Raw genomic sequence first — 27,090 nt, forward strand, 5'->3', positions numbered from 1 at the left:
GTTATATTGTTTTGTAAACATTGTGTATCGTGGGAGTGATATATATATGTAAATTTCCATTTTGTGTTGTAATAGTACATGCCAATTAAAATCAAATTAAGACAAGTAAAGAGTAAATAAAATTTTGGCTTTTTTACATATGTATAATATATGTTTATATCAACAAGGAATATCAATGCGTGAGTCACAAATGCAAAGACGTCTAATGCCAATTAGTGTAAGCTTATCATATCATTTCGAACTTCATAACAGTAACTCTATTATGGTAAATTGCATATATTTAAATTTGTGTTTCATCCATGCCTTTGTGTGACCCAGCCGATAAAGATCTTCATCCAACCCCGTGCTCTCAATAAGAATCTTTGAGGCCTTTTTATCGTCAGACACTTCCTTAATTCCACGGGGATTAAGGATTTGATACCTGTGAAAGTAGTAGTGTTTATTTTAAATAGCAATCTAAACAAAATTCCTACTCTCCATACAATGTTGAGGTAATCGTGACAATATGTATGTATGTATATTAATTTGTTTTGTACCTGTGGTAGATAATTAAATACGAGGGGAATATTGAACAAGAAAATCCAATATGAATTCAAATTATGTGTTTCGATTTCGGAAATATCTTAAAAGATTGTACATGTTTTCAGAAAGTGTTCAAGTTAACTCAATACAAAATTCAGGGAGAATCAAGTTAAAAAAATAAAGAAATACATCATGCTATTGGGTCTATACAGTCTTATAATAATACATATATAAGGGTCATACAATTTCTTAAGTATGTATTTATAAAAAATGTTTGGAAAAATTTTTCAAACAACACAATAAATATAAAACGATTACTATGCAGGTCTACCAATAACGAATATTATTTATTTATATGCGCCTATATTATGTAATATACATATATGTATATAGGCGTACGATGTATACGGTCTAAGCAATCAATGATCTGTCAAAGGATATCAAAATTTAAAATATCACGGAACAAAAGTATAACATTAATATGATACGAATTAATCATATTAGAAATTATAAACGTTTATGAATTATCGTTGGGGCAATTGGTAAATTAAACATTTCACTACATAAGTACATATGTATATTAAATATGAATTGGATATGTATAACGTGTACTACAAGTATTTTTTTGGGGTAAATAATAATAATTATATAGCTCATTGCTACCAAATGAGAAATACTGATTTTGGATAAGAATAATATGTGTGTACAACAATACCATAAGTCATTAAACTTTCGTGCAATACTGATGGGCTGGTGAAGTTTTCATTTATAGAGACGAAGAGAACGAGAGAGAGAACGCAACGCAAATGGGTTTGTAATACAGAAAATGACATGTATAGAGGGAAACAAATCTGGTGTATTAAAATCTACATTAGGTCGCACTATAAACGCTTTTTATGAGTAAGGGAAGTATGAAAACAGATAATTTAAATTAGCCGCCTGCCTTAGTATGACCAATACGGTACATGTCGGGATCCAATCCCACAGATTCCAAACACTTGGCAGCTGCATTCTTGGGTTGTTTCTCAGCGGCCATGATGGCTGGAGCCAAGATCATGTAACTAATTTCGGTAATTTTTGTATTCAAATGCAAAGAAAATAGGTACAAAAAATAGACAACATTTAATTAAAATAATAAATACTGGCTTTAAATTATTTATAATTTGTTTGTTAAGGTTGTATTTCAGTCGCATCTATAACTTCTAGTATTGACAAATATAAAACAGACCTATTTATAATTTCATTATTCATTGTTGTATAATAAGTACATATATCGATGAAAGGTCGATTGTGTATAATGTAATGTGGCTATTGTATTAAAAAAAACTTACCGCATCTTGAAATCAGAATACACCATTCTGTTGGGGAAACCTTTGCGGCAAATACGGATACCTTCAAGTACACCGTTACATGTCAATTGGTGCATAACCAAGTGAGCATCTACAACACCAGGTTGTTTCATTTCATTAGGAATGATGCAACGCACGAAGTGAGGTTGTGTTGAACGCAAAGTGGTCATCAAGCTGTTCAACTGTTCCCTGTAAGCCGAAGAGACAGTAGCAAAGCCACCACCCTTCTTACCACGACCGCCCTTTGATTGTTCAGCGCCACCAGATTGACCTGGATGATCAGCGAAGATTTCGACCAACAACTTGTTCTGCGACTTCTTGAATTGATCGACCACAGTATCGTTCAATGGATCCTTGTTCTTTTCCAACCAACCGGTGATGTTATAAGCGACAACACCTGCATAATGGCCAATAGCGAAGTGGGCAGCTTGTTGGCCAGGCTTTGGTGGTTTCGGCTTCTGGAATGGTGCCGATTTGCCCAAGTGAGTGTTAACTAATTTGTCGGCGAATGTTTGATCGGTAGCCTTGGGGAACATAGACTCTTCTTCAAGGATGGATAAGATACCCATAGGCTATTTTATAATCGAAAGGAATGTAAAAAGGTAAATAAAAGAAAAACATTTCTATTAGACTAATTTATATAAAATGAAAAGAAAATACGACAAAAAACATTTGGCATTATGTACAAAATTAGCGTGCGATTTCTACACTAGAATTACTATGAAAACTACCACCTGCAATAGTGCAGTAAAGTAAATATAAGATTATGCTTACAAAATATAACACAGCTACAGCCAATGCAATGCTTACCTGTGCTTTAACATCAAATTGATTCCTATTATATACAATTTGGGTTTAGAACTCTTTACTATAGGTACTGCAAGTTTCTAAAACAAATACAATTACTACTACTCGTATAACCAAATAACAAGCACAAGCTATGTACATTTTCATCGTTATTTGAGCATTTGACTTATACTTATGGTTCATCTTCTTGCCACTATTGCTATTTGGGATTTTTAAGAACCAAATGAATATTTTAGTTTACGGCTATTTACTGCCTTATATTTACATAGCAAACCGTTTCGGAATCCCACTACTACATTTTAATTACATAAAAAGTTCCTTCAGTATGAAAATGTGTTCTATGTAAATACATTAATATAGGTAAGGGTCAGTGTATGAAAATATGGAGGTATATTAGGTACAAGAAACTAAAGAAATGGGTAGGTAAAACATATACATTGGCAATGAAAATCAAAAAGTGTTATTAATATTGTTGCTTTAGTTGTTCGAGTCTTCCTTAAGAATACCATTATTGATATCATTAATATGCGAGTTGAAAATATCATTATCAATGTTCAAAAGTGGCTATAGGATCACTATTCTTTTGAGATTATATTTTGACGAAGCGGTTAATTTTCTTTATATTGACTAATTGTTGTTTTACTATGCGAAGCCTGTAGCGAAGCAAATATTGCATGAGAAATTTATTTTTTGTACTAAGTTTTCAGCGCCAATACCTTCTCAATCAATTCAATACAAGCCAGCAAATCCATGCCAAAATCGATGAACGCCCAATCAATGCCTTCTCTCTTATATTCTTCTTGTTCCAGTACGAACATGTGATGATTAAAGAATTGTTGTAATTTCTCATTCGTGAAATTGATACACAATTGTTCGAAACCGTTGTACTGTATATGAGAGGAGAATGTAACACAACAACAAGACGTGGTAAATGTTAGGTTAAAAGGATATAAATGTTAATGTTCAAAAGTTAATTACGTTGGATTTATGTAGGATTAGTGCAGGTCAAGGGTGGAAGAGTACTCCTTCATAGGTGCACATCATTCCAAAAAGTGGTGGAGTGAAAAGGGAACACGTGCAACACACATAGATTTCATTTAGTGTCTTTGTAATATTGATTGTAATATGAATACTTGGTGTTGAAATCAAATGCTCACTTTACCGTCATTTACCTTAAATTATACATTATTCCCAATACCTAAAATACTTATTGGTTTAGACTCTACGTATAGAATTAAAAAATATTCTTTCTCAAACAATGTATATAATATATGCTTGTAAACTTTTCATTTTATATCTCATTGCTGCTCTATTGATTCGCTATTAAAACCAACCTTTTCAATCATCTCAATACATGCCAGCAAATCCATGCCAAAATCGATGAACGCCCAATCAATGCCTTCTTTCTTGTATTCTTCTTGTTCCAATACGAACATGTGATGATTAAAGAATTGTTGTAATTTCTCATTCGTGAAATTGATACACAATTGTTCAAAGCCATTGTACTAATGGTCGTAGTGGCGATAGTTGGTGTTTCATGGTAATAATTTACAAGATTATTATATATAGATATTGGGAATACATATGGATGAAACAAAAAATTAAATATACCATTGAATAGTGGGAAATATCTAATTGTGCGAGTATTCTTGAAATCATGAATTCAGATAATTGTGCATATTTTAAAGTACAACGTGTTATGAATGGTGGGCGTACGATATAGTTATGATAATTTAATACTTGTTTCAACATCACATATTTGGACTAAATAATGCATACCAGTACCTGTTTCATTAGAGAATTGATATTAACAAACAACAAAACTTTGACATTTCAGACAGCATATTGATAAGAACAGAACAAAGTGACTAGCTTGCAACGGTTTCACAAGGAACATATTTACATACAAATGTCTTCATTTTATCATTGGATTTGAATAAGCACCTTTTCGATGAGATCGATACAAGCTAACAAATCCATACCAAAATCGATAAAGTCCCAATTGATACCCTCGCGTTTATATTCTTCTTGTTCCAAGACAAACATGTGATGGTTAAAGAATTGTTGCAATTTTTCATTGGTGAAGTTGATACACAATTGTTCGAAACCGTTGTACTATATTGAAGTAATACATGGATAAGAGTTGAATTTTGCTCTCGTTCAGTAAACAAGAATATAATGAACTGGTAGGTAGGTAGTGAGAGTACGGAATTATATGTGACTACGCTAAATAGTAAAAGGTTCAATATAGTGATTAAATTGAAGGTTAAAGAGCTAGTGTATTTGAAATAAATTCGTGTTCCTATGGTTGTCCATTTCACTTTCATTTGTTTCGAGGTCATGTCTTCGTCCAAAAGAAGTGTTAGTGTATTATGGGCACTATTGCTGTAACCAAGTAAGCTTTTGAAAAGCATACTCAGCAACAAGCAAATAACTAGAGTACAAGAATCATGAGCGATTTTCAAATAAGTATATCTCACATGGACCGTACATAATAGTTGTGCCTCTTATTTATTAGTATGTTTACGGAGGACCGTGTCTTACTTACGTCGAAAATTTCGAAACCAGCAATATCCAGTACACCAATAAAGTGCTGACGTTTTTGTTGAGTATCCAGAGTTTCGTTACATTTCTTAACCAGCCATTTAAAGAGACGATCGAATACACCCTTGCAGAGAGCACCAATGGAGTTAGTGACCTGTTGCACGTTACGACCTTGAGTAACGAATTCGTTACCGACCTTGATGCGGGGCTTCAACAAGTTCTTGTAAAGTTCAGCGGTGTCACAACCGAACAATTTAGCCACACGACCACCTTCTTCTTCACCATCTTGTTCAGCCTGCTCTTCGCGACCACGTTGCTTGAACTTCATACCACCCATGTGCATGACAGCGGCGGTGATTTTGTAGACATCCTGTTTCTCTTGAGCGGTGAAACCCAAGATATCAAAGGCTTGCTAAATGCCGCAATAAGGTTGGAAAATTGGAAAATGTTAGTTTTAATTTGTATTTGATTTTATTTGTGAATAAATGTTATAAATGTTATTTATTGAGTTTTTTTGCAGTTTAAGGTGTTTGAAAGCAAGTATTTACGATATTTTGTTTAGCTTTTTTGTACAGCAAATGGGTGTGTAAAATGTTTATATGTATTTTCTACCATATATTTTTTAACCATCAATATTAAAGAACACAAACGGCATGCAAAGCAAAAAACTATCAAACTATAATACAATATTACAATAAATAAACCACAAAATAAATATATATATATACATACTATATTCTGGAAAATTATACAAATACCTACTTAAAAACATAATCTTAGATTTCGTAGAAAGATTTATTCTTGAATGCTACTATCAGTAAATGGATACAAAAATAAATCAAATCGCGTTTCTCACTAATCAAATAATTGAAATAATTGGTATATTTACTCATATTAAATCCGAACAATAAAAATATTTAAAAATAATAAAAAAGCTGATTCCGATCTTTCTTCAAAATCTATCATCATCTGATTAATGTTTAATTTTTTATACGAAGTAAGTAAATAAATTTTTTTAAGTAAAATCGAATTGAAGAAACATTGGTGAAAGCGAGTAGGATATAGACGTAAATAGATTCCGGAATTTTTGGAGAGCGTAGAATATTTGAAACATACATAACTTTCAACCAAAAACGCTTTTATAGGATGGAGAAGGTAATAAACGTGCATTATGGTAAATAAAAAATAAACTTTTTTTCTCTTGATAATTTCGTTCACTATATGTTTTCCATGGTTTTTGTGGTTCAGGCATGCTTTTACAAATATTCGCATTCTCAAATAAATAAATGTCATGAGCAGGCTTCCTTGCAAACCATGGATATGTATACACATACACATACATATGTACGAAAATACAATTTAGTAGAATATATGTAAATGTAAGTATAATAAAAAAAATTATGTGGTGCCGAACTATTATTACATTTTATTGAGTTGTACAGCGCACAATGTTCAGCAAATATCAATGAATGAATCACGCAGTAAATAAATGACAAAAGTTGGTGCAACATTCCGTTTTCCTTTTAAAACAACACAACATGCCAATCATAACATAATGCATCTCAGAATTATGCTGACTAGTGTGCTGGCACTATTGTACTCTTAGATGGTTTTTCGGCGTAGATTTTCGGGCACAGCGAACTTAATCGCTTTGCTCTTAGATTTTTAATTTGTGTGTGCGTGTAAAGACATTCCAAAAATGTTCATAGATGCAATATAATAACATAAAAGTAATGTACTTGGGTTTCAACGTACAAAACGAGCAATCTAACGTAGAACAATAAGTGTAGAAAAGATCAGATTTAAGGAGTTTGGTAAAATTCAGAAACGCATATCAAAGAAAAGTAACTTAAGGTTCAGTTTGTGTTGTGGGTGTATATGTAAATACTAAAAGGTGGGTGGTAGTGATGCTGGCTCTAGTACTTATAAGTACGGCATAATTATGGCAAGCGCCTCATTAATACACGTAGTATATAAGTTGTGCTGGAGGCATGCGCATTTAGCAATGTTTGGTGGATTTGGCGTCGTTGCATACATAAGTACCAACTAACTATGCTAATTGGCTTGCTCTATGGAAGTTTTATATTTTCTGCGTTTCTATTTTATTTATTTTATTTTGTTTTGCTTTTCGTTGTTACGTTGAAAACTTACATCTGCCAGCTGGAATTCCTCACCGTCATCCATGTTGGGTACAGTGACTTTACCCTGAGACACGTTATAGTAATCGTAAATATTATCAGATAAGAAGCAAACGTCTGCACAAGAGTCGAGAGAAGAAAATTGTTTGTGGTATTTTTTGGATTATTAATTTTGCACATGACAATTTTAAAACTTATGAAAAACAGCAATGAGGGAATCGAAAAAATCGAGTGTGTGGAGTGTGGTGGGAGATTTGATGTAGGAGAATAATGTTTTTTATTTCTCTACTGTTTTCAGTAAAAATAATGTGGTGTCGAAAATATAGATATGTGTGTCCTTTTTATTTTAAGTGGAAAGCCTGTAGAGCGCGCAATAAAATATTGACTCTTAACGGTTGCCGGTTTTCGTTTGTTTTACATTCGACAGGTTTATAAAAGCGCAAAACATTCTAAACTGAATAAAACGAAACGCCGTTTTATAAAGCATTTTAAATATTTTTTCTTTTCGGTTTGTATATTCCACAAATATTTCTGGTGCGTATCGTATATAAAACAATTACATGTATTAATATTTTTTTTTTGTTTTTTCGCGGGTGAGGGGGTGGAAAATGCCTTCCGCATCATCGGTGCTATCGTCACAGCTGCGGTATGTGCCACTTGCAGGTCACTAAAAACCCCCTCTAAGGAACCGTCCATGTATTAATATAATGCACTCAGTAGACGTATATATTAATACCGTTGCGGGGAATATTTTAGTAAAAAGTTATTGTGCCGGTATCAAAACCATTGTACCAAGAATTTGAATTTAACTATTGTAACGCTGTTTAAAAATATTTAATAATTTCATTATTTTGATTCAATTGACTAATTCTCCCCGTTTTTGATATGTATCATATTGCCTATGCTCAATACCCGTAATACGTTAAAGGTGATAAATGTTGTTATATCAAGCAGAGTCAAATTGTAAATAAATACAATATTATTTTTGACAAGATTTTTTGTTTTGGACCATAAGTTAATGCATTAAGTGGGGACCAAATGCTACTAAAGGAACTACAACTACTTAGAAGAATAATAATTATTTCAGCAAGAGATAGAAATTCCGGAATAACATAGGAAAATTAAATTTATTTACAATGAAACTGACACAGAAATATGAGTAAATAAATATTTTAAGTACTTCAGAGAGGCTAGCGATATGAAATCCATGTAGGTACAATAAATATTTAACTATAAAATAACTTTATATTAAATATTAATACGAAATCTCGTTTATTTCTGTACAGCGAAATGACAGACAAGAAGTGGAAATAATAAAGAAATACAAAACATTTGAAAATATATTTATAGAAACTATGTATAAAAGAGGTTTGCAGAAAAAAATATACAGAAAGACATATTTATATGGATAATATAGAATTAAACAGTGAGAGAGTGAGATTTTGTTACATATCAAAATGGGAACGGGTAACCATTGAAAAGGCTCACAGCAACTTACGTCAGTCAATTCAAATTCTTCGCCATCGTTGACACCGACTATCCTTGTTTTACCCTGACATATTCCCGGATAATCACCAATATGGTTCGACAAATATGCCATGTCTAGCATTTGTTTACATACCGTTATTTGGTTGCATAAAAAGTAACGATATAAAATACGATATATAAAATAGTTATGAGTGAACGAGGCTGCATATAAGTATAGCAAACTCAAATGAGCTATAGTAAGGAAGAAAAGGATTATGCGTGACTGGTTTGGGCGCTGTTTAGCAAGAATTGTGGTACAAAGGTACCCAAAATGCTGCTTAGCCATTTGTTATGTTTCTTAATTAAATATTAATATGCATGAATACTGTGGGCTGACTTAATCTACTTATTAAGTTTGTGATTGACTGTAAAATAACATTTCCAGGGTCCCTTAGAAGTCGTTGGAATTACTTAATTATCAATTTCACATTTTTATGCCATGTAGAAATCAATTGTCATTTGATTAGAGAAAACGTATATGTAATATGTATATATGTATGAATGCGCATACATAGAAACAAAATATTCCAACACAGATTTATCGGTTTTTGCTAACTATAAAGATCTCAAGAAATAAATAGCTATTTTAAAAAAATACCGTAATATTGTTAAGTATATAAAAATAACTTCATTATAAATATTAATTACAGCAGCTGCTTAAAGCTATTCTAAACCCAAAGCACTTACACGAGACGTAAACGCAGCATGAGTAAGTGAAAGAGAGTAACAACATTGAGTTCAAATATTGGAGACAAAAAAGAGTATTATGTAAATGGCATCTACCATATATCAGTATGCTATGTGGTAGTGCTGGAAAGCGTTAACACTCGAGTTAAAATTTGCGACATTGTAATTACGAGTGAGTTTTTTACGTTTAACATTATGTTAAACATTAATTGATTACAATTATAAAACGATAAAATAGAGAGGTAGTTATTAGACATTTGTTAAGTTTCGGTCCTCTTTCCAGGATGCAGCGTCAATTAAGGATTAGACGTGACGAAGGTATTTTTTAGAAATTAAGATTGAATGACATTATTTTTTTCCTCTAAATTTTTTAATCTAGCTCTGAACACATCAGCATTTTGGTTAAAATTTTGACTTTTAAATTTAAATTGATTATTGAGTAAATATTTTAGCAATATGTTAAATCACATTTACATATATATTTAATATATTTATCTCATCGCTGTATCTTACGTCAACAATTTGATACTCTTCACCATCGTCGACGTTGGGTATGGTTGTTTTTCCTTGTGACACAATGCGGTAATCGTAAATATTGTTCGAGAGTATACAATATTCTGTTGTTGTAATGATGTGTACAAGTATTTGTAATGTGATTGGGATGATATGGATTAAAAAGATACGGAGGACACAATTGTTTTTGAATATGTGTATGTTTTTGTATATTATATGTAGTAAAAAAGGACATAAAATGAAAATTAATTTGTGTGTAAAATGTTATATCGCGTAAAATACCATTTGGGCAATCAATGTTGCGGTCAGTTATATAATAAAACCGTAGATAGAAAAATTTGAATCAAGGAATTTTGAAAGTTACTGTGGGAGAGCATCAGAAAGTGCCTACGAAGGCAATTTGTACAATAGTTAATGCATTAAATAATATACCTACAGACTTATATTACTCAAGGCAATTAAAAACTTACGATACGACATGAACAGATATATGTAACAATATATGTATGTATATAGAATGTGAATAATACTTTTGTTAATTAGTAAATTTAAAGTTTTACATATGTAATATAGCGTTAATGGTAGTACGAATTTAAATAATTAGGGTAGTAATTAACGAAAGAATAAAAACATTTTTATAAATAAAAGTATTAGGAAATTACATCGGTCAATTGGAATTCTTCATTATCATCGATACTGGCGACTGTGACCTTGCCCTGAGAGACAATGTGGTAATCGTAGATGTTATTGGTCAACAGACAAACGTCTGCGATTTTGAATGATATCATTGACAATTTGGGTTTGTATATTTTGTTTTTGATAAAAAAAAGTGGAAAGGTAAGAATTTAATAATTTGGCAATATGTAATAATTATGTTTGTAAATAATATGTGTGTTTGTATACAGTGTAAATTTAATTAGTATTTATGTTTGGAGTGATTAGTGAATAATAAAGTGGGTATAGATGAATAAAAGAACTGGTGGTAATAGTAAATATTTAAATTTGTTATGTACTATATATGCCTATATATATGCATATGTATATATCATATTGATATATATCAATATGCATATATTATATATTTATATGAAATACACTTTTAGTATTTCTTTTAAGTATTTGATATTTTTTGTCTTTAAAATTACTTTTGAACTCGTTTGCTTTTGTAACTCGAATTAAGAACCTTCTTTTAAAGTGGTTATGATATTTCAATTAGCGTATGACTTTTAATGATTGTTATTTCTTTGGATACATAGTTCTGAGATATTTTATCATTCAAAATTTTAAAATTTGATTGTCTTACCTTTAACACCGGGAACGGATCCAGACATAATCTGGTAGAAGATGTGGTATGAACGTTCCAAAGATTGCTGAGAGATTACACGAGCTTTCTCAAGCAAATCTGTTATGAATATAAGAAGTAAACAATGAATTAATTGAAACACAGAAATTTAAGCAAAAATAATAAACTCACAAGTCTCAATGTCAGCACCAGCCAATTTACCGCTTGGGCCGAAGTGAATACGGATGAATTTACCCTAAACATCGGCAAGTAAAGTTATTTATAAAAGAAAGAGTTGAGAAGAGAATTGTTGTGTGAGTAATAACTTTCACTTTGTTGTACTTAATACTTTAAACGAGCAACACTTACGAAACGAGAAGAGTTATCGTTACGCACGGTCTTAGCGTTACCGAAAGCTTCCAGTACAGGGTTAGTTTGTACGACCTGATCTTCCAGAGAACCCTTGTTCTTTTGCGATTCATCCTTCTTTGTTGAGGCACCGACAGTGGCGAAATACGCAATTACCTTCTTCGTGTTTTCAGTCTTACCAGCACCAGACTCACCAGTAATCAACATAGATTGATTGACGTGGTTGGTCAACATGTCGACGTAGGCACCGTCAGAAATGGCGAAAATATGAGGTGGCACTTCATTACGGCGCTTGCCACGGTACATCTTAGCGCAACGGTTGGTATATACCGGGTAACGCTTGTAAGGATTGATGGCAACGCAGAAAAGACCGGAGTAGGTCTACAGTAGACATTGTTGCGACACAAGTGGGAAAAAATAAAAATTTATAAAAAAAATTAATTAATTTAATTGTTCAGGTTCTACGTAATCAGAGGAATAAAAATAAATAAAATACGAAATTTGCTAACAAATTGGAGCATTCAATTTTAAATTTAAACTATAAGTTTTGGCTTTTGCGCCTTATAATAAATGGAATAAAGTGGTGAACAATAATATGTATATAACGCTGGATGGACTTTTTTCTTCCGATCTCTATTCAGAAATAGAAATTGCGAAAAATAGCCTAAACAACGTAATATGACACTTAAAAATTTAAATATGAAAATGTAGAAAATGTAAACTAAGTATTAAAGTTATTTCTTAAAATGTTTCGCATTCATTTTTGTAATTTGATTAAATGTCAACGCATTTGAGTGTTTTTGATGTGTTGGGGTGATTTCGTAAATTATTATGTTGGTTCGATTATAATATGTTTTATCATCTTTGCTTGATTTGGTACATGTAAGTTTACCCAGCTCGAACGTGTATGATATTTGCATTGTGTTGACAAATGATGTTTCATTTATTGTTTGATGCAACTAGTACATGCATATTTAATAACATTCCATTCTCTTCACAATGTTTGTTTTAATTCATGCCGTTGTTTTTTATCTCTGCGCTTATCAGGAAACATAAACGTTCTCCTTTCGACGCAAAAATGTAATGGGATTGGTGGTTGGTGGATTTTGTGTTCTTGTGTATTATGCAATGGATTTGGAATTATAAAATATTCCATAAGTGGATGAGTTGTATGCTTTTCGAATTATATTTAGATCTATTGGAAATGGATGTGTTTGTGGAAATGTTTATGGCTATATATGCAATCTGAAGATTCCAAAAAGTTACTTCAGTTGCAGTCTATCCTTTCAATGGGTTGTAATAGTGTGGGTTTTATCGTGCTTATTATGTTTTTTATGACTTTCCTTGATGATCTGGTGAAAAAAAATTGGTATTTGATTTTCTTTTTTGATTAGTATGTGGCGGTGTTAGCGCAAACGACGGATATGGATGCTAATGGAATAATAATGATTAATGTATTAGTTTCTTAAAACATAAATTAAAATATGTGTAGCTTACATTGGGACTGCAATTAAAAGTAATTATTATGATCATCATATATCACATATAAAATTGAAAACATATTCAAAAAGCCTTATTAAATAACATATCCAATTTACATTTATAACATTTAGGATGCGTTGAAGATTCGAACTTTATTTTTCAAAATAAACTCCATTTTACAACAAGTACTACACATATTAAAATAAATAGTTGAAGCAAGTACCTTATCTCATATTTTGCTGGAAGAGCTTTACTGTTATCTCAATTTAATTTTATAGTATCTTTATCATTTTTTTTTTCTTATTTAAACAAAAGATGTGCATAACAGTTTTTAATTGCTTAGCTATTAGCATTTCTGAAATAACTGTGCATTAGTTCGACACGAATAAGCATCCGAAGTTTTTCTAAATTAATTTAAATCAGCTGCCTGAAGGTTAATTCCTGTGTTTCTTTTTGATAATTAGTATGTGTTGTAAAATTTGAACGGAATGAAAGTTTAAATGGTGTGGTAAGATTGTGTAACAGTTTCACTATGGGTAAAGACAATTCAGTATCATACAATAACAAATACAATAACAAATACAATAAACGATACATTTAAAGCAAACATTGCGGGGTTTGGTGGAACCCATTTCAATCGGTTCCAACCATACTCACGTAGATAAGTTTGTTGTAGTACCGCTGTCTCAAGTTATGCAGCACAGAAGCGTCGTTCAAATATGTCAAGTTAGACATATCCTCGGCCTTTTCGTATTTCGGAGGATTGACTTGTTGAAGCTGATCTTTCTTAAAGTCTTTGCTCTTTTGTTTTGTGTGTTACATTTCAAGCATTTTTTATACGTTTAATAATTTTAAATATAATTTTTATTTTGTGAGTTATGTACCCGATTTTATGAGTTTTTATATTATTTTCATTTTGAATTTACATTTTCGTAGTAATTTTTTTAAGTTTGTTTTCGTTTGTTTTTTGGGTAAGTAGGTATTTTAGAATTGGAGGACAGAGAGACGAAGAGAAAAAAGAAAAAAAGCTTGATTAGTGCATCGTTTTGGGGAAACTTACGTAAATTAGTTTAGCGTAGTAACGTTGTCGCAAATTGTGCAAGACACAAGGCGTATTGAGCACAGTCATATCGGCCATATCTTCAATTTTTTCGAATTTCGGAGGATTCGTTTTTTCGACCTTATCGGCTTTAAAATCCTTGGTCTAAATTTTATGCAATACCACATAATAGAAATGTATAAATAAATAGATTGAAATTGTTCATAAGGGAATACATTATAGTGATTAATAAATATAATATTATATATTACTATTTTTATATTTACACAATTTTAGAATCATTTACAAATCTGCAAGATATAAATGAAATCATTTCCTATTATTTTATTATGCAACTTTCGGTACTAAGAAAAAAAGTACCAACAAAAAACAAATTTATTTACATGGGAAGTTTCGCTGATAAACTTTTCAACCAGCATGAGAAGTAGAATTTATCTAGACTTTACAAAAACCAATTTAACATTTCTACAAGAGAGTTACTTTTAGTAATGTTTTTTCAAAATTTAGCTTCGTTTAGCCTACAACAACGTTTTACTACTATCCATATTGTGGTGATTTTGCGTTTGTTCATCATCTGCATATGCAAATTAATATCGCTTGTTTTACCTCGCCGCCGGGAAGGCTCACGGAGACGATGTCACCCTTGGTGGCCTTAATTTCACCAAGAAGATAACCCTCCTTCTCATCGGGCACCCAGCAATTCTTCTTGGAGTCATAGGGTTTCGATTGATCGATACGTCTTTGTTCCAAAGACACAAACAGGTATGGGGTTGGATCCTCATCCTCTTGGCTAGCAATTGGCTTCGGCATCTTGGTTAAAGATTCGCTTTTTCTTAACAGAAAATATTAAATATATATTATTGTAACTCGAGTGAGAGTCGGGGCTTGAGTGCAAAAGTCGAAGTTTTTGCCAAGTTGTTTTCCTTTTCAAAAGTTTGAAGTGTTTCGCGTCGTCTCAGCCCAAATGCTTCCCTAAAATAGATAAAATATAAAATCTTATATTAATGTTTTGCTTCATTGTATGTATATATAGGTATATATATAAATTGTTTGGACACAAACAAAAAACCAAGAAAATTTTGTTATGCTAATTTTAATATATTGAAAAATTAATTTTTACGCCTGTTTTATATGTTTTTCAATATTATGGTTGTAAAGTAAAAATTGTAAAAGTGAGAAAATAGCAACAAGAGATAATAACTATATATTCCACCTAAGAATATCAAGACCGTGAAATACAAAATAATTTCTTTTGATGTTCTGAATTGTAATCGGATAGTTTCGTTTAGCTTTCCTTGCTCACTTTTCCTCATTAGTCCGCAGCGCTATCCGCTTGCGCTCTCTAATAGCTCACAAAAGTTTTTACTGTTCTTTGAGTGTATTTACCGTGCGCTGCTTTACCTAATACAGTTAATGTGGCGAATTATGGCGGGTGTTGGCTTTCACATACAACACATAATGAAAAACTCAATAATAGCTGAGACATGAACCAATTAATGGCGTGGAAAAATCTACATCAGCAGCGATTGTTTGTTCTGCTTGCTCTCAGTGGTTGTTGTTTTTGCAACAGAGCTAGCTTCAGAATGAGTATGTGTGGAATGTGTGGGTTGTTGTCTAAAATTAGCACTCGGAGATGCTGCAACCTCACCACCACACATTTCTACATCCATGTCATATGTATACATACATAGATAGGCATATACCTATTTTCCACGAATCCAATTCTATAAATACATTATTTAAATGTTGTATTTATGTCTTCTTATATATGCACATCAATACGTTTGAAAATTGTTTCATTATAAACATATATTTGTTATTAAGTACGTTTATGTATACATGGTATGCTCTGTGGTGCAACTGTTACGTAAGCTTTTCGAAAATTCGCAACATTTCCGTATATAAGAAACCCATATATTTTTAAATTAAAATATATACAAATATGTATAAACGAAAATTTGCTCCCATTTTGGTTTAATATTTTTCTGAGTTTCGTCAATTCAATTGTGAATGTACTTAAAAGATGTATGAGTATATAAAACATTACATAACACAGAATATACATATGCTTTTGATATGTTTTAAGATATTATAGAAAATCTCTACCGCGCCACAAAAATTATCGATAGTGTAATTCACATGAATCCTTTTTCAGGATATAACTTTATTTTGGAATATTTAATGTATTTTTTAATAGAATTTCACACGACATTCGCACTATTTCTTATTTCAATAAAACTTTTTTTTTTAATTATTTCAACAATTTTCAGATTTCTCTTCAGAAATATTTCTTCTTTATCGAAAATACTCCTCAACATATGTTTTTTTGTATTTCACACTTACTTCGTTGGTAACGGGTACTTAAGAATTGAATCTCACTTTTAAATAATTGCTTTCTATTGTTCAATAAAATGTTCGTAATTTTACGAAAAAATATAAGAAACCGTTTGTCGGTTTTTCGTTTTGAAAAAAAAAATCGCATAAGAAATCAGAAATTCAATGAAATTAATCGCTTTCTAACAGCATCCGCACAAAAGGAAATGATCTAAGACGTCCGAGTTGCAAGATCGCAATGAATTGGAAAACGCGAAAATTTCTCGCATCGAAACCTTAAAAAAAGAAAAAAGTGTAATAACGTAATAAACCAAAAACATATACACACTAGAGTGTCTACACTAAGCTATAGTAAGCTTTGAACAAGAAAATATAAAGTGGCTAAAATAAAATTGTCTAGCTGAGAGTATTTCTGTCGTCTCAAAAATCGGTATTATTTTGAAATTTCGAAATCGTTTTCCATATGTTTGTATGTCAGCGCACGAACAACGCCGTGTGAAAGCTACTCGGCAGATAGTAGCTGGTCGTTGGTCGCCACCACATTGCCCATTGCGAGCCACCTATGCGTATGCATGGACATGTAAATGTGTAGAAATATTTCTATTTCTATCGTGCTCTTTCACCTTGCATTTCGTGTGTGAAGTTGATTTTGTATGTGTATATGCATTTGTATGTATTAAAGCGTACGTATTTTCTTTGGTATACTTTCTGATGTTACTGAGTAAATCTTAAAATTAAATTTTTTCGTTTCGACAAGCCCGAAATTAACATGTTCAGATAAAATAGATCCCTGTTAATTTCTGTTAGAACATCAGACCAAAATTAAGCGGAACTAATTCTCAAAAGTGGTAATTCTTACTTCCTATTGGTTGTACATCTCAGGTGTGTTTTAAGAGTGTTCTATTTTTGAAAAAAAGATATTTTATTTGTATACGTTCGCACGGGTTTCAAACTATAACGTCAAGAAACCTATAGGAACTATTTATTTACGAAGACATATTTACTGGCGTATACATATGTGTGTCGAAAGTTTAGGCCAGATATAGATTTATCCATTAAGTGCACAATTATGTTATTCATTTGACACCAAAAACATTTCGTTTTGAAATTTAATATTAAACGCATTATTCATTATTTCATATATTATTGTTAAAAGAAGAAAAAGGGGTAACTTCGACTGCATCGAAGCTATAATATCTTTCACAGGTGCATTTCTTTTAGCATAAAATGGTATAAAGAGATATTTATCTCGATTTTCATTGGTCGATTTGTAGACACCTATAAGCTATACTGATCTGATCTGAACAATTTACACAGTTATCAATGCATTATATAATATAAAACGCAGTGTAAGTTCGAAAATCACTAAAGATGTGTTATACATATGTATGTATGTAAAATGTTTAAAAGATTATTAATTTAAAAATAATAATATTCCACTTTAGCATTTAGTGGCCACGTCGTAATCCATTGATTTTGGCTCAGTACTTTCAAGTAACGGTTAGGGTATTGGGCAATCCACAAGTGTCTATTAAGTGATCCTTTCGTCCTGTACCGCATGTTATATGCATACATATACACTTTTTATTTTCTGGTTTTGTTTTTCCACTACATATTTGGAAATAATTTTGAAAGTCACTTAAGCTTTTATCACATTAAATTTTTTAAAAACAGATAAATCAAGAGGATTGGCAGGATTTTAATTTTTTCTGCTCATACTACTTCTCGCTCGCTCGTATGCACATAAACTCTCTTTCTTTCTTGCTTTCGCTCTCACATAATTGGCATTCCAGCCGCAGTGAAAGCACAAAAAAACTGTATTGTTTTTATTCACAGGAAAAATACACAAGCAAGAAATAATCCAACATTAAGGTGTTGCACTTACGCGTTCGAAAGCCGTTCTGACCCACACAGCCGGCACTGTTCCTTTTTATATGAGGCAATTTGATACCATATACTCGCAATGTGCCGATATTTTCCGAACCGCTTACGCCAAAGCGCTAAAAGCACACAAGATACCGTTACTGTCGCCTCTTCTTGATCTCTTACACCCCCTCCTATTTAGAATATTCACCCACACATTGACAAATCACTGCTACTTTGTATTCATTGTATTTGTATGCGTATTCGTTATATGTATGTATATACGCAAAGTTTGTCCTGGTGGGTATTCGCTCCCTTTTTCGGTGCACGCTCATGTCCGCGATCTGTTGGTATGTACGGAATTGTTAGCGTAGTTTTCGTTGTGCTTTTGTATGCACGACATACCATTGTCGAATTCAGTGCGCTCGTATGCGGTAGCATGACTCAGTTGTTTTGGCATTTGTAGTAGTGTGATAATAGCCATTGAAGTGATGCAATCGATTGCGTTAGTATAAAGTTAGCATAAAGTATCAGGATCCATTAGAGAGAACCATATAATAAAAGTGATCATGAAAGCTTTTTGAGAGAGCGCTGAACTCATAAGAGAATACATATACATATGCAAGATGGATGAGTAATAGTAACACATATAGCAGCTTATTTTGGCTAACACTTTGAAAAAAGTATCTTGAAATTCACTGAAATTATAATGCCTTAACATATTTTAAATAAAATAATGTATTTAACTGCAACTCATAAAATTTATAACTAATTTCAGAATCGTATGATATTTTACATTTAAAGGGAAGATAATATAGTAGTATTTTCATTTCTCATATTTTTCCCTTCTTTTTAGAATGTATATACTTATGTTTTCGTCACTGTATTGATAGATTTACGCATCTACCTACATATATGTATTCCCAGACTTTCTCTTTGGTTGAGTATCACTCAACAGTTTACGAATAGAAATTCCGGTCTGAAATACAAGTAGACTGAAAACCATTAATCTTATACCAATTATAGAACGATTTTCTAATGATTTTCTATACTTAAGCCGTATTCAAAACTAAACATTCTTCGAATTTAATCTACATGTTTTAACTAATGTGAACTAACGTAAATCTTACTTAAACAAAATAAAATCCTCTTTTGAAGGAAAGGATCAATAGTAAGGCATATCGGACCAGTCACGTATTGCTTCTGCTATTAAATGTTGGCTGGGCATCACATTAAAGGTGGATATGTAGTATTAATACAAGTATATGTAAGTTTATTGGACGTATGCTGCTATCACCTTACGAACTATAACATGTACGTATGTTTAGCTAAAGAAATATGTTACGATAGGCATAAAAATCAGAAATAAGCTGCCAAATACAATTTGGTTGGTATTCGATATATGCTAAATTTTGTGTGACATCTTTGTATTCACTTTTTATATCAAATTATATTTTTCAATTAATAAGCTTTTTCGTGCTTTCTTTGTGGAACATACTGTTATCATTTAAATATCAATCTCACTTAAATTTTAGATTTTCAATCCAGATATTCGAATTAATTAATCGATAATTTTTATACTCACTTATGTTCAAGATGACGAGGCGAGCTTTTGCGCATATTTCACTAAAGTTATATCAAGTTAAGTATTTCTTGCGCTTCCTTACTTGTTTATTAGATTAGTTATTTAATGATATTTTTGTACTATTGCAATATGCTGCTACGGAGTATAATAGTTTTGCTCACCTAACGGTTTTTGGTCCAAAATTGTTTTCCCCTATTCCCTCAAAAAGCAATGCTTAATTAACACACGAAATGCTTTATGATCCATTTTTTTGTAAACTAAAACAAGTTGCTTTACAAAAATTCTATATGTTCCATATAACCTACTTCACATATAACGCAATTTTAAATTCCATCTGACTCTTTCACCTTCTAAAATGCAAATCAAGTACAAATGAATTTCTCGGGTTACAACTTCACCCGCATAGTGTGCTTAAAGTAGGTCACTTTATGACCAAAAAATGTCCAAATTGGACCAAAAGTATTCAAGTCTCCACGTACCGAATATAAGTAAAGTCCTCTCTCGACGATCAAAAGCTAAACTCTATAAGTCGCCCATAATTCCCGTCCTGCTAAATGGTGCAGAGGCTTGGGCGATGACAGCAACCGATGAGTCGACGTTACGAGCTGTATGAGATATACGACGACATTGACATAGTTCAGCGAATTAAAAGACAGCGGCTACGCTGGCTAGGTCATGTTGTTCGGATTGATCAAAACACTCCAGCTCTGAAAGTATTCGACGCAATACCCGCCGGGGGAAGCAGAGGAAGAGGAAGACCTCCACTCCGTTGGAAGGACCAAGTGGAGAAGGACCTGGCTTCGCTTGGAATATCCAATTGGCGCCACGTAGCGAAAAGAAATAATCTATCATTCAAAGAGCTGTTGCGGATTTTATTGACTGCTTTGATGACATATTGCAGTGATTGAAATAGTTTTTCATTTAAGTTTCTAGAAACTTAATGTTGTCTATGAATAACGCAATGTACACCAAGGACATCTGGAATTTTATTTTTTAATTACGCCTTTATGGCACCCTGTCATAGCCGGAGCGCCATCCGTAGCAACTGAAATAATATTTTTCAGAGGAATCTCTTTCTCATCGCAAAACTTTTCCAATATACTGAATATGGTTTCGCCTTTTGTATCGATCTCTAAATTTCTAGCAAATAATAGTTCTTCACATATTTTCTCATCTTTAATAAACCTCACGTGAGACAACAACAATGCTTCATTAGTTGGTAAAGTGGACTCATCCAGCTGAATTGAAAATTGACTTGAACCTCAGGTGATCGTACAATGATTCTTCAATGTTTTCAGCCATTTCATCAATTCGTCTTTGCACAGAATTATTACTCAAAGGAATTTTTCGGATAATATCTGCGGCCGGTTTATGAAGCACGGTAGTTATTACTTCATTTATTGCTGGCAATATTAACTCTTCTCCGATGTTATGTGGTTTGCCTTTTTGAGCAATTAACAAAGATATATTGTACGAAGCTCGAAGTCCGTCGTCATCTTGGTTAGCAGCCGCCGAAAATAGTTTTGCTACACTTGGCTGAGTATTATGCTTCTTCTCTAGGTCTTGAAAATATGCTACATTCTTGTCTTTCTTATCTGGATGCATTTTATTCAAATGATCTTGCAGTCTTGAAGGTTTCATTGCTTCATTCGAAAATGTTTTTAGACATAGAAGACACAAGGGCGAGGATGGGTTTGTGGGATTTTCAGTATTGCCGGCTGTTCTTTTTTACTTCCGACATTGTTTTGCTTTGAGAAATACGTTTAACTTCGCGAGTAGTGTAAAGGAGGCGTAAGTAATGCTCATCTATTGCGCGCAAAACCACAAATGAATATAAAATAAATATTACATTGTTTATATAGGAATGCTTAAGCACAATTATTATATAGTAGTCCAAAAATATGAATTCTTATTTTTCCTAGAAATACATTTGTAAAAAAAGGATCTTCATCCTTTTTTTATTTTCCCCAGAAATACATTTGTAAGAAAGGATAAAGATCTTTTTTTTTTATTTTCCACATTAAAGATTTAAGGAGTTCAAAAGCTCAAAACATGCGTTACATCAGCTACCTACCCGACGTCATTTCGCAAGTGATAAAATAAATTATTCAAGAGCTCAAAGCATTCGCTAAATCAGCTCGAACCTACCTACCCTACACCTTTGCGCAAATGATTATATTATGATAGCAAAAGCCCACACACAGATTTGGCAAAGGCAATAGCAATACGTTTGACAGTTAGTATTCTATAAATTCTATTCTGTCGAGATGCCCCGTTATGAAACGGAGCGACCGATTGATATGATTTTCATTTTTAACATATTCAACAAAATAGGACAGATATATGAACTAGCCGGAGAGAAATATAGAACCGAGTTTGTTCATTTTGTTAATTCATATTAGTTGATGTTCACAAGTTTTTGTTGAGAGTCGAGAGCTCATGTAGTCGTTGTCTAAGTGGCCTCCTAGCTAAATAAAATTACAAATAACCCCCCAGGCCTCTACACAACGCCCCCATTTTCTTTCTGGGTCTCTTACCGCCACCCTTGATACCTGCAGCGCCCACAAGGGGGCGTTATCGCCCACTTTGGGAAACACTGATCTACACCAAAGTTATTTAATACGTGATCAAGTTAGGAACGATAAAGCAATTTGTCTAAACGTTGGAAATTTGTAGAAAATGTCCAAACTTAGTATGGAAAAACTGAAAGATGGAATATATGTACATACATATGTATGACACAGCAATTACTTACTTGATACAGATTTAATCAAAGTTATTACTTTTCTGGAAAGTCAATCACGGAAAACATTTTTAGGTACCAAATTATAAAGAAATTGTGTAAAATATGCTTGTAAAATATTAGACGATAGAAACAAATTTGAGTATCAAGTTAAACATCTCTATACTCATATGGATACATTTTCGGATAATTTTGGAAAATATAGTGATGACCAGAGAGAGCAGTTAAACCAAGGTCTAAAAGTCATGGAATAATGGTATCAATGTTCTTGAGATGTTGTATGGTGGAAGATTACTGCTGGTCTTTGGAAAAATATTGTCACCAGGAAATTTATGAAAATAAATCTCATAAAAGTCGTTTGGTTTTTTACATCTTTCTCTCTGTTTTCTTAAATGTACCCTAATTTTTTCAAAACAAAAGATGGGGTTAAATATACTTGTATATAAAATCAATATGATACCGTTTGTTAACCACTTTGAACCAATATTATAGAATAATTTTCTAATTCTTTATTTAAGCCTAATTTATATCTGTTGAATATCTGACAAATAACATGTCTACTCCACTTGTAAGAAAAAAACAGTCGCTTGACTAGGACACAATACTAAGGTTCTTGTTATGTATAAAAAGTTAATTTAGATAAGGATCCGGACTATTCCCGAAGTGTGCGACTTCATCTGAGATAAAAGTTGTAACAAAAACGTTGAATTAAAAGAAGTCACCGGGCTCCGATCACCGCAAATGCTAATAGAGTTACCAAATATTGCTTTAGTTTATTGTCTTCCCATCCTAAAGTTTGGATATTTTACACAAAAGTCACCGACTAAACCTCGTACTGAGCAGTTGAGTTAGCGTCTTTCTCTGAGTTTATAGCTATTCATATAGCTCTCTTTTGGTGTTTTTTTTTTTTGCAGTACGGTCTGCTTATTTAAGTAACGCGATTAATACTTATTTTAAGTGAGAAACAAAATCCAGTACTTATATCAGTGTGTTATAACTTTTCCACTATGCCCCCGGCGGGCTTCCAGTTCGGGGACAACAGGTTTGCTGCGCTGGCCCAAGGTCCCCAACCAAAACGTAAAAAATCGTATCAAAAACTGCAAGATGCTTTTCCTGACTTACCGCCAATAAAAAGTGAAGATCCAAAGTATATTGTGATTAAATCCGACGAGAATTCTACACCGCTTTCGAAGGTTTCTTGTTTTCGTGTTTACAATGCCTTACTTACCGTGAGCAAAGATATAAACAAAATTAGTGAATTACGCGACGGCAGCCTATTACTGCTAGTGAAAAATAAGCAAGTAGCAGAAAAGTTTATAAAAACGAAATGTCTTTTCAACATTGGCGCTGTTAGCGCTAGCTATCATCAACATCTTAATTGTAACAAAGGCACCATTTATGCACCGTTTTTAAACGATGTGCCTGAAAGCGAAATAATAGAAGGACTCAGTTCTTACGAAGTCTCCGCGGTTTATAAGTTCACTCGCAAAGTTGAAGGTGTTATAAAGCCTACTGGTGTTATGCTAATATCATTCAACACTTATTCCCTTCCAAACAAAATAAACATCGCATGGAGGATGACCTCTGTGCGACCATACGTGCCTAATCCAATGCGCTGCAGGTCATGCCAAAAATTGGGTCATACGCAAAAACATTGTAAGGGTTCCCCAACATGTGAAACTTGCAATTTCCCTTCTCCACACGATAATGACTGCATCCGAGTCATGTGTGCGAATTGTTCTGGCGAGCATCGCTCTTCGGACTATAAGTGTCCAAAGTATATGCAAACCAAAGAAATTTTAAAAATAAAGACACTAGAAAAGTGCAGTATGCACGAAGCCCTTAAAAAGTATAGAGAAAATACTTCCCTCCCTTCCCTCACTGCTAGCTTTTCACATGTGCTTCAACCTACAAAAGAGGTATCCTCTGTATCCAACACACCAACAAAAATTTCAGCCATCAACAGTTTCACAAAATCTAAAAATAATCATAGAATTGCCGACAACGACTTGCCTAGTACATCAAAACAAAACGCAGAGGTCACCTCTGCTCCCAACTCATCAACAAACTCTTTAACTAGAAAAAATCACTCATCAAACGCCAACAACAAACATATTTCCATCAACAAGCCTGCATCGATCAGTTCAGACTACAACAACGTCTCACATTCAGCTAAAAATATCAGCGACAACTGTACCCAACAAGCCTCTTTCTTAAATCCCAAACTTTTCAGTCCAACAACAGCCTCTCTCATTTCCAACTTAAACAACTCCTTAAACTCGCTTAATAAATATACTGACTTCAACAACACTACTACCAACACTACCGTGCAGTCTAATCCACCTAATCACGAAAATCTCTTTCCAACAACAAGCAATTCCAACGATAATAAATACTCTACTCAACATACTGAACAAATAGAAATTGACTCTGAATAAATACGCTTAGCCTTTACTCTCTTTTGAACTAGTACTCAATTGGTGACACTCAGCTTCAACTGACTGCTCATACGAGTTGATATTCTAGCTCTCTTCTGTTTCCCTTTTTCTTTTTTTCATACATAGATCCTATGATTCCATTATTGCAATGGAATTTAAACGGCTACACTAATAATTACAATGAGCTTCAATTATTAATACAAGATCATTCCCCAGCTATTATACTCTTAAATGAAACTCACATCTCTTTCAACTTGTCTGCTTTTACTCCTAAGCAGTACATTGGCATGTTTCACAATCTTCCACATATTAGCACAGGTAAAAGAGGTATTGCGATTCTCATAAGAAGAGATATTCCACACAAAATTAATGCCATTCAATCCAACTTGCTGGCTATGTCGATCGAAATTATCTTAGTTAAAAAAATCACCATTATCTGCACCTATATTGCACCAGATGAACATTTTACCAGTACAGACATCCTGCAATTAATCAACCAAGCTTCTACTCCTTTAATTTTCGCTGGTGATTTTAATGCATGGAGTCCACTATGGGGCTCTCCAATAGCCAACAAGAGGGGCAAATGCATTGAAGACGCTTTACTTTCCTCTAACTTAATATGTTTGAATAACGGATCCGCGACACACTTTTCCACTCACTCCACTTTTTCGCATGTAGATCTTACAATGTGCACCGACACACTTGCCACAGAGTGCGAATGGAGTATACTCGATCACCTGCATGGAAGCGATCACTTCCCCATTGTACTAAAATTGCACCTAGGTTCAACAACTAAAAACCTCAAAATAAATAAGGTATTCAAAACTGATTACGCTGATTGGGAGAAGTTTCAGACACATTGCGAGATAAATGGCAATAAAACCCCAATATCTGACAACCCTAACCAAGAAAGTGCGAGGTTAACAAAAATTATCCGTTCAGCAGCGAATGTTAGCATTCCTCATACAAAGCCAACAGCAAGTTCAAAGAGTGTTCCTTGGTGGAATAAAGAAATCGCTGAATTGCGGGCAAAAAAACAGACAGCTTGGTATGAATACAAACGCGCTCGTTCACTAGTCAACTTAATATCTTTCAGGAAAGCCAATGCTCTTTTCCGTCGTTCCGCGAAACAGGCCAAGCGTAAATGTTTTCAGGATTTCACAAGCAAAATAAATCCTTCGTCTAGTCCTAAGTTAATATGGAACGCTTTAAAAAACTTTCTGGAGTGCCTAGAAATCTAACCATTCAATGCGTAAAGGGGCCAACAGGTTTGGTAACCAATCCATCCGATATTTCCGAGTTATTTGCAAACCACTATTCTGAAACAAGCTCAGATATTTCATTCAGCACACAGTTTCAAACCTCTAAAACCACCACACTGTCCGACACTTCCTACTCTGTCTCCCCTCTTTCTTTTTCTGCTAAACAAATAGAAACCAGCATTTCACTGTCTGAATTCGAGTTCGTTGCATCTACCGTTAAGGGTAAGTCCCCGGGGCAAGATAAAATTTCTTATCCAATTATCAGACATATGCCAAAAAGCCTCAAGCTCCGATTGGTAAAGCTTTATAACAAAATTTTCAATACTGGTGTCTACCCCCAATTTTGGAAAACGTCCTGTGTCATACCAATACTTAAACCACACAAATCCTCCGATGAACTTGCTAACTATAGGCCGATTTCTCTCCTTCCATGTATGGGCAAAATTTTGGAAAAAATCGTAGCTAACCGCTTGATGTGGTATGCTCAGCGAAACAAGTTCATATCACCGAATCAAGTCGCCTACAAAAAAGGTCAAGGCACGTTAGATGCTTTAATCCAACTAGACTACTTCATTACTAACGCTT

General features: G+C 33.1%; 1 protein-coding gene across 15 annotated transcripts in view; it reads right to left on the reverse strand.

Annotated features, from left to right (window-relative positions):
- The window catches only part of LOC126765186 (myosin heavy chain, muscle), a 29,403-nt gene extending 12,531 nt beyond the window's left edge, over positions 1 to 16,872 (reverse strand). For 2 of the 15 annotated variants that reach the window (XM_050482776.1, XM_050482770.1), the window contains exons 1-10: positions 16,624 to 16,870; positions 14,887 to 15,252; positions 13,878 to 14,021; positions 11,739 to 12,119; positions 11,562 to 11,625; positions 11,391 to 11,489; positions 7,374 to 7,477; positions 5,227 to 5,634; positions 3,395 to 3,565; positions 1,854 to 2,443 (exon numbers count right to left, since the gene is read on the reverse strand). In XM_050482776.1, coding sequence (XP_050338733.1) covers positions 1,854 to 2,443; positions 3,395 to 3,565; positions 5,227 to 5,634; positions 7,374 to 7,477; positions 11,391 to 11,489; positions 11,562 to 11,625; positions 11,739 to 12,119; positions 13,878 to 14,021; positions 14,887 to 15,090 — 2,165 coding nt within the window. In that variant the 5' untranslated portion in view covers positions 15,091 to 15,252; positions 16,624 to 16,870. Of the gene's footprint in view, positions 1 to 303; positions 422 to 1,853; positions 2,444 to 3,394; positions 3,566 to 4,012; positions 4,184 to 4,622; positions 4,794 to 5,226; positions 5,635 to 7,373; positions 7,478 to 10,749; positions 10,854 to 11,390; positions 11,490 to 11,561; positions 11,626 to 11,738; positions 12,120 to 13,877; positions 14,022 to 14,280; positions 14,425 to 14,886; positions 15,253 to 16,623 lie in introns of all 15 variants that reach the window. The other 13 variants (XM_050482777.1, XM_050482775.1, XM_050482782.1 and 10 more) reach the window with 13 other exon arrangements.
- Positions 16,873 to 27,090: the final 10,218 nt, after the last annotated feature.

The sequence above is a fragment of the Bactrocera neohumeralis genome, unplaced genomic scaffold (genome assembly GCF_024586455.1).
Source record: "Bactrocera neohumeralis isolate Rockhampton unplaced genomic scaffold, APGP_CSIRO_Bneo_wtdbg2-racon-allhic-juicebox.fasta_v2 cluster10, whole genome shotgun sequence".
Classification (NCBI taxonomy): Eukaryota; Metazoa; Arthropoda; class Insecta; order Diptera; family Tephritidae; genus Bactrocera; species Bactrocera neohumeralis.